This window comes from Lampris incognitus, chromosome 1 (genome assembly GCF_029633865.1).
Source record: "Lampris incognitus isolate fLamInc1 chromosome 1, fLamInc1.hap2, whole genome shotgun sequence".
NCBI classification, from domain to species: domain Eukaryota; kingdom Metazoa; phylum Chordata; class Actinopteri; order Lampriformes; family Lampridae; genus Lampris; species Lampris incognitus.
In genome coordinates, this window is record NC_079211.1 from 122,600,650 (window position 1) to 122,613,049 (window position 12,400).

Consider the following 12,400-nt stretch of genomic DNA (forward strand, 5'->3'; position numbering starts at 1 on the left):
TGAGGGAGGTGATCTTAGACAGAATACACGACGGGCACCAGGGGATAGTTAAGTGCAGAGAGAGAGCTAGCCAGTCAGTGTGGTGGCCCAAAATGACAGAGCACATTACAACAAAGATACAGCAATGTCAATTCTGCAGAGAACACAAGAACACACAGAGAAAAGAGCCTTTAATGTCAAGTGAGCTCCCATCCAGACCATGGCAGAAAGTTGGCATAGACCTGTGTGAGTACAAAAAGCAAAACTACTTGATAGTGTCTGACTATTATTCCAGGTTTTTGGAGATCCTAAATCTACCAACAACTACTAGCAGTCAGGTTGTAGCTAGGCTGAAGGCTACATTTGCACGTTTTGGTATCCCTGAAATTGTAGTTAGTGATAATGGGCCACAGCTAGTTTCAGAAGAGATGAGGAGGTTCAGTGAGGATTATGATTTCATCCATGTGACTTCAAGCCCACACTACCCCCAGAGTAATGGACAGGCAGAGAGGGCTGTTCAGATAGCCAAAAGCATATTAAGGCAGGAAGACCCTCTCCTCGCCCTGTTGACATACAGAGCTACACCCTCTTCTTCCACTGGAGCCAGTCCAGCGGAATTGCTCATGGGTAGGAGACTCAGAACCACCTTACCCACATTGCAGCATAACCTGAAACCGGCCTGGCCTAAAGAGGAACTGATCAAAACCGCTGACGCCGCAGCCAAATCGAGGCAGGCTTTCTACTACAACCGCAGGAACGGCGTGCGGACACTGCGCCCACTGAACTCGGGTGACGCAGTACTCACCAAACCTGATGGACAGAAAACATGGACAATGCCAGCAGCAGTTCACAGTCAGAGCTCCACTCCCAGATCCTACATAGTGGAGACAGCTCAAGGTGAACATTACAGAAGGAACAGGCGCCACCTGTTGGCTACACCCAAAACACTCACCTCTGTCAGCAGGGATCCTGACCATGTCACTCCAGGGGAGAGTGGAAACACGGATGAGTCCCGAGCAGCAGAAATGCCAACTTCCACACCATATGTTACTCGCTCTGGCAGGGTGAGCAAGCCAGCAATCCGGCTGGATTTGTGAGGCGTATGGACTTGTGTACTGTGGGAGATTTTTAATTTTTTGTGAAAAGGGGGGTGATATACAGGTTAAAATTGTTGGCAGTAAATGTTCAGAGAAATGTTTGGAAAATAATCTTAGAGGGGGAGATGTAATGAATGAAAGGTCACGTGTTTAACTTGACCTACTCACGGATGTACGTGCAGTGCGTGTGACGTATACAGGAAGTTAGAAGCGCATGTTATGAAGGTTGTATGTCGGATGAACGCTAGTAAAAGCTACACAGTTAAGAACCTACGAAGTCGGCTCGTTCTTGAATTATTCTTATGTCAGTAAGACAAGGCGTCTACGGACATTACAGGTTTGACCAGTCAAAACGAACCAGGGTGCCAGACATCAATGTGTCAGACTGGGTCAGGGTCCGCAGGCCCCACAGGGACAATAAAATGGCTTCATACTGGTCCTCTCCTCTCCAAGTCACCCGTCAGCTGGGCCCAGCCACTTACCTCCTCAGCGATGGCACTCGGTGGCACTCCAGTCGTCTATGGAAGGTGTCAGCTCCGCCACATACAGCTGGTGACAAAACCATAGCCATTCCCTCAGCATGGCGAGACGCCCCGGGGCTTCATGCAGCTCCTACACGGGCCCCAGACATTTCTGGGCCTCAGCTTCCCCTGCCATCTCCCTCCCCACCTCGGCCTGCCCAGCCTCAGGCCGCCCCGCGACCTGTTCGCACACGTTTACGCCCTGGCCACCTAGAGGACTTTGTGTCAACCTTTCATGTTTGAAATCCTGCCGGGGGGGGGGGGGGGGAAATGTTATGTCTGCACACATCGACAGTGCTGCATTTGATTTGGTGCTGTTCTATTGTGCTGGGATCGATTGGTGATGCCCGCGGGCTCTGGGTTGTTTGATCGGGTCTGCCTTTGATGCCGTGTCAGTCTAAATAAAGAATGCCACGGAGAGGTTGTGTCGAGCGACAGCGCTGTGTCCTGACGTGATTTAAAAATACAATACCCCGGTTGAGAAACACTGCCATAGGCGACGAGAGGTTCATCTTAGAAGTGGAAAAACCGTGTTATATGACACAACGGAGGACAAAACTAGAAAGGACAAGACGTTGAATTTGATTGCAGGAGTTTGTTTTTTTTGGAGTGGAAGGTGAGAATAACATAGTAATTAGCTACCATATAAACAAGTGAGTTTGCCCGACTTAATGAATGCGACTTGTACAGTCAAATACTTGTAAAGAGCCATTCAGTAGTTATCCATCTTGAAAACTCATTAAAAACTGCTCGGTAACCTTGAATTTCACAGGACATGGCATGTGAGATATTATTTGCTATATCATGAAATAATTACATTTTGTACAGATGCTTTTCCAAGTACTTTACGTAATCTTTTTAAGTTAGACAGTGCAACTTGATTGATTGATTGGTTGGTTGGTTGGTTGATTGTTTTACATTTCTCGAAATATAGAAGAGCATTGAAAAAAGCTTCACTTACCCATGGTAGAAGCACAAAAATCAAGGAAAAATTACCAAATCAACTAAATCGAGCCGGCAAAAGGCTCCACTTCTGAAACGCTCCCGGCAGGACATGAAGCCGCGCGGAGAACGGACAAAATCGCGTCACACACGTGACGCCATAGAGCCGCGCCCGAGAGAGGATAGTGGTGGGGGTGCAGAAAAACATTTTTGCCAACCTTATTATCAGTGAGGGTTATAATGTTGAGTTAGAAAAAAGTCTTAAGTATTATAACAATAGTTTTAGATGCGCTCAATCGAACATTTTTGGAGCGGTCACAACCCCCCCCCTTCCCACCCCATACGGGAGACTAATCATGTTCAGCTAATCAGCCAAGTTCACAAGTTTTTTTCAAATTAAGATTCCCATTTTGCAAGAAGGCAAAATTAATGAAACGGAGGTTGAAAAACGACCTCATCACATGTTCTCTCGCCTGATCTTCCGCTTGGCCTCACCTGTCGTTAAGGGTCTTGTGCCCGCCTCTCACCCCAGGGCGGATCATACGCTGCGTCGGGGGAAGTGCCAGTCAATCTCAACTACACTGAAGAGCGGAGCTGACTTCCACCATCCACCAGGAAAAAAAGAAGAGGGGGAAAAAAGTATGGTCAACGTTTCACAACACGGCAACTTTCCTTACAAAAAAGCGGCGTTTCGGCCTATCTGAAGAATAGTAGGTGGGTGTTGAAAGGTTTACTAGTGTGGATAAACCGACGACATGGAGCCGCGAGAGGAGTCATCCCCAGCGTTGGCTTTCGAAAAGGACGCGTTCCAGCTCACGGCTGAGGATGTGTACGACATTTCCTACGTGATTGGCAGAGATTTGCTGAAAATAACAAACACGGGAGAAGAAGTGTCGGATTTACAGTTCAGAATCGTCCGGGTTCTGGAAATGTTTGAGACTTTGGTCAACAAGTACAACTTGTCACTTGAGGAGCTGAAAATGGAGAGGGACAACTTGAAGAGTGAACTCGGCAGGATCGTCCGGGAAACTTCCAGAGGGCAGGGCACCGTGAGTCCACTGTTAAACTTCTCCACCGTCACACACACACACACACACACACACACACACACACACACACACACACACACACACACACACACACACACACACACACACACACACACACACACACGTACTTTATGCAGACCAGTGTGGCGTAGTGCACTTGTCTTTATGTATGAGGTTTCTGGGCGAAAAAAAAAGGTGTTGAAAGATGATTCTTTATTCTACCTAAAACAGCAAACTGTTGGGCCAAACCAGCTAGTAGTGGACCTGCAAGACCCCAACAGACCACGTTTTACCATGCAAGAACTGAAAGAGGTTCTTCAAGAGAGGAACCAGTTGAAGGCTCAGCTCATGGTAGCGCAAGAGGAGCTTCAGCTATACAAGAGGTGATGAATTCACACACACACACACACACACACACACAGTCAAGATTTTCACACCTACTCCTCCAAGCATAATGCCTAGCCTCAACTGGCACCTGCTTTCCTTATTTCATTTTATTTGTATAGCTCTAATCACAGTTTAGTCCCAGAGGGCTTTACAATCACATTACATCATTATTACTGTTATAATAAGCCTTAGACCCTTGATTCAGGTAGGGAAAATCGCCACAGAAAAAAATCTCGTCAAAAATTGGGAGAACCCTCAGGAAGAGCATTAGAGGAAGGATTCCTCTGCCAGGACAGACAAGCGATGACAGATTTACAATAACCGCCCCCAAACACAATTTACAAGAAAACCATGCAGAAAATATACCATTAATAAATAAGTCTGAAAGTTAAACCCACTTTTACGTATTATTTAACAACGTTTTTCCATCATAGATTCATACTGTTTGTAATAAAACGGCTCTTACACTGTTACAAATGATCTTCAACAACTTGATCTTCATTCATACACAAATATTTTAAAGAGACTCAAGACTTTTGGTTTAATTTTGAGACAAAACCAAGAGTTGTTGCATTAACAAGTATAACAGGATGTTAGCTTTGTCGAACTGGTGATGGCATACAAGATTGTGTTTTGGGGTTAACATTGCCACTAAACAAAAGTTGTTCGGGGTGTATCAGTCCAACCAAACATCCCACATACCTCTCATGTCATGTCAGTTAGAGCTTTGACTCCAGGAGCGTAACCAACGTTTTTACTCTGAAAAGGTTTTTCCATGGAATTTTTCCTCGTCTGTATCTGCTTGTTTTAGAGACTGTGATTTGACTGTAAGGCCCTCTGAGACTGTAACTGTGATTCTTAGAGCTATACAGATAAACTCGACTCGAACTTAACTATTGTTTCAGCTGTCCGATTATTATAGTTACAGGGTGGATTCAGGTGAAGGTTGGGTTTTCACTTTGGAAACCTTCAGACGTATTCTCTTTGACCCTTAGGCGATGCATTTGCTTTTCATTTGCAGTGGGGTTCTGCCAAAGGCTGAACCACCCATGGTAGAGGTAGACCTTGATTCACCACTCACAGCATATGCAATCCCTACTACGAAAGATGATACAAAAGAGGAGCCAAAAGAAGAGAAAACAACTATCAGCAAACTGTGAGTAATATTCTAAAGTGTTTTATTACATGCAACTGAGGCATGAACAAAAGTAGGAAGACAAAAACAAGACTGCAGAAATAGTGGAGGCTAAGTGGTTTGACCATTTGACCATGACAACATTTTGAGAACATCTTAACTGGATAAGATGCAGTCAAGTTCTTAGCAGTAGCCACATGATATGGCAGGAGGCTGGAAGATTGTTCTCACAGTCCATCTCTGGTCTCATAATGATTTACTTGTGACCAGCTGTATTTGTGCTGATGTGGATGTTTGTGTGAATGGTTGAATGAATGAAACCTCTTTTTAACCGACCCTGTCTCGGCTGTTTGCTGTACACTGAACTAAGATGCGATCAGTAATTATAGTCAGCTTTGACCCCACTTCTTTGGATTTTGCAATTTAACTGTTATATATATATACATACATACATTAGCAGCTGATGAGTGCGCGATGCACGAAACAGGCCTGTACTGCAATGCATTAAAACTTTTTTCCTGTATCTGTTGATATATATATATATATAAACTAAATCTGGGCTGCTCTATTCTTAGGTTTTCATTCAGCTGGAAACGAGAATAACCTATGATGACCAGCCAAGTTATTAACACCGAAGCCAAACAGGATTTGTATTGATTTTTCTTTTCAGTCTATTGTTTATAAGTTACACACACACACACACACACATATATATATTTATATATATATATATGTATAATTACATTGAACATTTTCACAATATGTAACATTAGACTATGTTTTGTAATTTTAGCTGACAAAGGTCAGCTATGTATTACGAGGTGTGATAAGAAATGTCTGACACAGACTGTAAAGTGTTATCTAACAAGTATTTAAATTATGATGTTACATCAACTCACAAGTTTTGGAATAAACAAATCTTCAGGACTAAATTATTAAAATGAATTTGAACATGAGGAATATGCAAGTATTTTGACTAATGATCATTAACTCCCAACTCGATGACAGTAACAGATGACTAGCATATTAGGCGGGAAGATAAATATGGCAGCTTTCCACTATAGCAGATAATGTCTTGATGCCTGCTCAATAATCCAGGTAAGAAAATCGAAAAAGGTTGAATCAGTTCATCTGGATACAGCGTTTATTGACAGATATGCATCTGTCAATAAACGCTGTATCCATGAACTGATTCAACCTTCTTTGATATATCAGATAATAGAATTCTGAGCCTTTGGTACACTTTTATATTAACAAGCAATGACTTCAAATGTCAAAGTTTTGTCCCCACATCTTTCCACTGAGCCAGTTGCTTTTTAGCACACAATAATGTCAACATCCATTGTAGTAAGTCAAGTTTATTTATATAGCACATTTCATACGACAGGCATAGACTCAATGTGCAGAGTTTATTGTTCTGTTGTACGGATGCAAGTTCGCCATCATTTAAGGCCACTTAAAGCATCTAAATTGTTCACATATGCGCCCACTAATTTACATGTTATTTCTCGGAAGCATCTCAAAACATTTGCCATGCAAAAGTTAGAATCAAAAGATTCAGCTGAGATTTATTCCTCCATTTCCAGCATGACTAATATGTAATAGTGAAAGTGCTCTGCCAATTGCTCATTACAAAGCAAAACCCCGGTCAATAGGAAATACTTAAGTTAGAAAAAAAAAACAAGTTGTACCATCAACCAACTATGTTTAAGGAAAAAAGATAAAAATATCAAAATAACAGTTGCAAAATACATTTCTCACAAATGGAAGCTCTAGTCTACCTATTTCTAAAAACAGCTGTTTTGTACTTAATAAAAAGAGCATTTATTGATTGCGCTTCCATGTCATTTTCTACATACAAGCACCTCTCGCCTATGACGGCATTTTCTACTGGAGTGGTTCAGTGTTTGAGCCAGGGATGTGCAGAGATGGAGGCTTTACTCCTGTCACCATAGTCATATAGGAGCTCCTCCTCTGCCTCAATATCTCTGGAGGCCACCAGTATAAGATGAGGTTTTCCATCAATGTCATGAAGCTTAGTTTGGCAGTTCCCATTTTTACTGTGGTTGATCAGTCTTCCAAGACGGTTGGTTTCCTTTGTGGCATCCACACTGTAAAATAAGTAAAAACATGAAAACAGCAAAATAAATGAATAAATAAATGGAAGGCCCTTGTCAACAATACGCATAAAATAAACATTTTAGGACAATTTGTTTTGAAGTCTCAGTAGTATTTTCCAAGCCAAAAAAGGAAATTCTACACATTCTATTTTACAGTCAAATCAATATTTCAAAATTGAAAAATGACCAAAAGCTAGAAAGTTATATCATGTTAAACATAAGTAAAGTCTGCAGGCATTCCACTTTTTAACCCGCAGAGTCTTTATACCAAGGTTTTCCTTGTAAAAGCATTTCGCAGTGAACCACAAATAAACCCTGATTCCCCATAAATCTCATAGAGAGCTTTGTTACCTTTGTATTTCCTACTTATTCTTAATGAAGCAGCTCCATAGTTTACACCGATGGCAGCAAAATTCCAAATTTAAAATTTGAGCAGTAGTGGCAAGTTTTAAAATAAATTTATCAATGAATATTGTATGGACTGTCCTCAAAAATTACAATATGAAAATGTTAATGGAACACTATTTTTGTGTAGTGACATCTAAACTTACCATAATGTTTTGCAGTGATATTGGAAGTAGTACATGTAACAGCCTGTCTTGGGATCCTGTGCATATTGGGCCTCTCTGTCTTTAGCTTCAGCTAAATCCAGTAGGTCTCCATGATACTCCACCACAAAATCTCCCTTTTTGAATCCACTGACAGCAAATACTCCTCTTCCTTTTCCTTCTATGTGTTTTATCTGTTAAAATTCAAAATGTAAGTAAAACCAAGTTTAGATCACTTATCAAACCAAATTGTCTTAGCTACCCATTAGTCTGACTACTAATTTTTACTGTTCATGAAATCAATCAAAGCAGTTGTCTCATTGAGATGCAAAACTGAGTTTTCAAAACACTGTAAAAGCATTAGATCCTAAGTAACAGCAATATGCAAGAAAACAGTAACAGAAAGTTGTAATAACACCAACCATTGACAATAGTTACCTCCATTCCCTCTTCGATGCCATTCTTTATGAGGTCATCTAGGTGCTTGTGTTCTTCATTCTGTTGAAAGTCAGTGTTGAGAAAATTTTGCAATCTTAAAGCTTCTGCTATTGTATATTTCATACATAATGCTCAAGTTTTTGAATCAGTTTAAAAAAATTCAGACTAAAAAACCTGAGACTCATGCAAATTATTACTTATGTGTATCACTACCATCATAGCTTTGTCAGGTTAACAAGCAAGCAATTTTCATACAGACCTTCAACTCTGCCTTTGTTTTTCTGGAACTGCGTCTAATGGGATAATAGTCTGTGACCTTTCTGTTTTGCATGGTTTTATTCTCTTTTCTGGAAAGGGAGAACATTTTAAATTAACAAAAAAGTGATTTTACAACTGGCTGTCAAAGACAGCTTGACATTTTGATAAAACTGACATGTTTAATTTCTTAACATACTTTTTCCCTCTGACTTTATGACCAGTTTGAGTTTTGGACACTGGCACTTTTTTGTCTGCTGTGGACCCGGGGTTCCTGTGTGAAACAGAATCTCTTTCCAAAAGCTGCTCTGTGGATGGCTTTCTGGGACCCGGAACTTGACTAGCCCCTCCAGAATTCTGCTCCTTTTTTAACTGGTGAATCTCGGAGTTTATTTCAATAGGTCTGTCTAATATGAAGAAGAAACAAGGTATTTAATGCACTTGGTTGCAAGACTTCAACACGGCTTCAACACGGAGCTTTTAGCAGAGAATGAGGCTCCTTCAATATGCAATTAGGGTTGTGTCATAAGATGGTGGGTCACTAAACACTGCTATCATTCAGAGAAACTCTCAGGGGCCAACTTGTAACTGCTGACCACACAAGAACTTACTGGTATACTGAAAACAGTTGGGTGGGTATATAATTTAAAAGATTGTTGAAAAGTGGAACCAGGAAAACAAATCTATAAACACAATCTATTTTATTGGTTCTGAAAGAAAACAAGATCCACACCTTTCCTCATCTTGGATGTGTCAGCATGACATTTATCAGATTCATCGCCTTCCTGGATTAACGTGCTTGAACTGTCGCTCAGGGGAGATTTAAATAGACTGAGTGTTGGCTGAGCTTCAGATAGGTTATCCTGCAACAAGAGCAGAATCACACATTTACCTTGATGAAATAATGGATATTAAATTTTTATAGCGTTTAAACCCATGGTGTTTTCTATTTTGTTTGCATGATCAGTATGACAAATAGATTAATGACTTTGAGATGAGTCCCGTCCAAATTCAAGTGTTCACGGTCTGCTTTATCAGCCATATTAACTCGAATTTTGCGCCAGGAAAATTCAACCTACTATGAAACCTCGCTCCTCCTCTTGAAAAGGGGCTGCAGCGACAGGTTCCTTCGCCTCGCGTTAGATGGTTTTGCCAACAAAGAAATCATTAGCTAGCATCTCTGGTTCTATGGGTGCCAGGACCATCTGGACGTGTGCTCGCAGCTTTAGCGAATTAAAAGCTTTAAGAACGTGAACAAGCGACACCCACCTTACTCATTTTCGGGTTGTTTTCCTTAAGTTTCCTCTGAGCTGACTTTGTTGCGATGTCTTCGGGCTTCTTGTTGTGGGTCGTCAGCACGTTTTTCTTCTCTGGACGGATAAACAAATGGTAACACGTTGAACCGATTCACCCAACACGATACAACGCACGCAACATTTCACTTTTTGCAAAACAATCTATTTACATTCAATGACTAACGTTAGCTGGACTGCAAATGTTAGCTAGTTAGCTAACATGAAAAACAGAGTCGGTCATTTTAAAGGTTAAGCGAGTTCCACAATCGCGAACCTAAACTTGCACCGCCCTTACGATAAAAAAATACATTGCAAGCTAACTACCTTTGGCCATCTCGAGCCCCTAAATAAGCGTAAAAGAGGACGGGGGTCGGCTATCGGCTGTCTTCGGCGTCCAGACTCAAAGCATGTAAAATTAACTATTTATACATCAAACATATAAACGCTACTTCCTGAGTGGAGAAGCTCTGGATATGGTGGAGTTTAAAAAAAACTCGCCGCGTTTCTGATTGGCCGTTTCGTTATTTAAAGAACCGGAAACGTAATTCGAGCGATCTCATTGGCCAGAGCTGATGTCACAGATAGCAAACACGCATTCCGTGGCAGAGTAGAATGGCTTTTTTTGGGGGGGGGGGGGGGGGTGGGTCTTTTATTGTACCCTTGACGAGAAATTAAAAAGGCTATTCAGATGCAAAAAATTTGAAGCTTCTGATACCAACCAAGGCGCTGCTTAGATCTCAGATGACCGGTTGCCGACGGGCTCACGAAAGTTTTCCAGAGTGTAAAACTGCGAACTAATTGTGTGTGTGTGTGTGTGTGTGTGTGTGTGGGGGGGGTACACTTGTTTATTTAAAGCATGTAGGTCCTTTGCAAATAAAGACCACAAAATGTGAAATATGGAGATGTGTCAGAAAAATGTAAGCGGCATTGTGGATATTGTGGATATAGAGTTCTAGAGTAAATTCTTTCTGGGTTATCATCAGTTATGAACAGAATCATAGTACAGGCCTACTTCGAGAAAGAAATCTCTGGATGCTCCCGGCTTCTCGCACTATCACAAATGAATGGTCCTTATATACAGCGGCTGAAATTAAATTGATCACGATATCTTTTAGTCTGCGGCGTATGGATCAAAACCACAACTATTTTTACATTTTTATTACTTTATTGATCCCCGTGGGGAAATTCTTCCTCTGTATTTAACCAATCCAGCTGTGTAGCTAGGTTGTACTTACATTTTGTAATTTCCTTATTATAGCATTTTACATTATTTGATTTTCACAAAGATTTTTTTGGATCCTTGGTATATGCCACTCTCGAACATTGGAAAGAGCTCAACTTTTGAACATAGAAACGTTACACGCACAAGTCAATTCGACATGCAAGTGATGGGTATTGACAAATTTACATACCACGCCATCAATGCAACGGATCTCATCGTTTTTCACTTACCAACCGGGAAAATTGGCAGAATAGAGCGTATGCAATGCATGTTGCTTATTATATCCATTGACTTCCCAAACTGAGTATAAGACGGCGAGAATTTATCTTGGTTTCTGCATTGCTAAATCGCTATTGATAAAATAATAACAAAAGTTGCAGTGCTTGACTGTATGATTCCTCTCAAAGTATGACGGGTTAATATTATTTTATGTGTTTTTCCTACATAAGGAGATTTCATAGTAATATTGTAACGTGCACGGATAAGTAGACTCGGGAGACACGGGTTCGCGTCCCGGCTGTGGCAGTTCCCGGGCTGCCCCCCTGAATTGCTGCATTGGTGTCAGAAGTGGGATGGTGAGGCCATCGAAAGCACGTGTGCCCAGAGACGTGAGGGAATTGATATGGAAGGAGGGTGGTAACGTGAAGACCATTCGCTAGCCTTTGGTTCGGACCCTTTAGTCGACGAGTTAACGCTGTCGCTCGTGGTGCGGAAGATCCGGGTTCGCGCTTTGGCTGTGGCGGTTCGCGGGCTGCCTCTCCGAATATGCTACGTTGACGTCAGACTGTGGCGTCTGTTACGCTGGGGACATGTCCCACTTTTTGTCATGGCCCATTTTGTCCCCACCACTTTTTTTTCTTTTTTTTTTGCAAGCCTTTGGTTAGTCGAACTTAGTATTTGGAAAAAATAAATACGTTTGTGCAAATCTTGTCATTAAAAGAGATACATAAAATCACTATGATTCAGGTAAATCTAAATTGAAACAAAATATTCTTCAGTGTTTATCTTCTACACCCCTATGCTGCTGCTGTGCACTCGGTATGCAGCAGCGCGTGTAGCAAAGGTAGATGATTTTCATATTGGAACATAGGGATAGGAAAAATAACACTAGTCATTTTGGTATCCCGAACCTTAAGTTACTCGGTCCTTTGCTTGCATTCGCCTCTGGGAAAGGGACTGTAATTGCACTTGGCTATTAGTGTCTAATGTCATCGTGTTTGGGGGCTGACGGGGGAGGAGCGCTACCAGTGGCAACGTTGTTCATGTTGGCACTGATGTTAACATTGCTTATTTTTGATGTGCTGCAATTATGGCTTGGGATAGCGTTGCCCATAGGTCTAAGGTCCCAGTATTTGGGAAACATGCTGGTGTGCTTGACAGACTTAAACATGTCGGTTATGTGGATTTCATGA

At 41.6% G+C, this 12,400-nt stretch overlaps 2 protein-coding genes across 2 annotated transcripts; one reads left to right on the forward strand and one right to left on the reverse strand.

The window, feature by feature from the left end:
- Nucleotides 1-3,106: 3,106 nt before the first annotated feature.
- On the forward strand, nucleotides 3,107-6,033 carry rilpl2 (Rab interacting lysosomal protein-like 2). Its single transcript, XM_056283411.1, has 4 exons — nucleotides 3,107-3,588; nucleotides 3,820-3,971; nucleotides 4,997-5,131; nucleotides 5,686-6,033. The coding sequence occupies exons 1-4, from the start codon at nucleotides 3,295-3,297 to the stop codon at nucleotides 5,711-5,713; spliced, it is 609 nt and encodes a 202-aa protein (XP_056139386.1). The 5' UTR covers nucleotides 3,107-3,294; the 3' UTR covers nucleotides 5,714-6,033.
- A 222-nt stretch (nucleotides 6,034-6,255) lies between these two features.
- On the reverse strand, nucleotides 6,256-10,229 carry kmt5ab (lysine methyltransferase 5Ab). Its single transcript, XM_056283397.1, has 8 exons — nucleotides 10,091-10,229; nucleotides 9,741-9,841; nucleotides 9,205-9,334; nucleotides 8,671-8,878; nucleotides 8,476-8,563; nucleotides 8,217-8,276; nucleotides 7,782-7,972; nucleotides 6,256-7,221 (listed from the first exon to the last, which is right to left on the reverse strand). Exons 1-8 carry the CDS (start codon nucleotides 10,098-10,100, stop codon nucleotides 7,011-7,013), a joined length of 999 nt encoding a protein of 332 aa, XP_056139372.1. The 5' UTR covers nucleotides 10,101-10,229; the 3' UTR covers nucleotides 6,256-7,010.
- Nucleotides 10,230-12,400: the final 2,171 nt, after the last annotated feature.

Coding starts and splice junctions, on each gene's coding strand:
- rilpl2 (XM_056283411.1), top strand. CDS start 3,295: ATGGAGCCGCGAGAGGAGTCATCCCCAGCGTTGGCTTTCGAAAAGGAC. Junction 3,589..3,819: donor CTTCCAGAGGGCAGGGCACC/GTGAGTCCACTG, acceptor TACCTAAAACAG/CAAACTGTTGGGCCAAACCA. Junction 5,132..5,685: donor AAAACAACTATCAGCAAACT/GTGAGTAATATT, acceptor CTCTATTCTTAG/GTTTTCATTCAGCTGGAAAC.
- kmt5ab (XM_056283397.1), bottom strand. Junction 8,879..9,204: donor CACATCCAAGATGAGGAAAG/GTGTGGATCTTG, acceptor TCTTCATATTAG/ACAGACCTATTGAAATAAAC. Junction 8,277..8,475: donor AAACAAAGGCAGAGTTGAAG/GTCTGTATGAAA, acceptor GACTTTCAACAG/AATGAAGAACACAAGCACCT.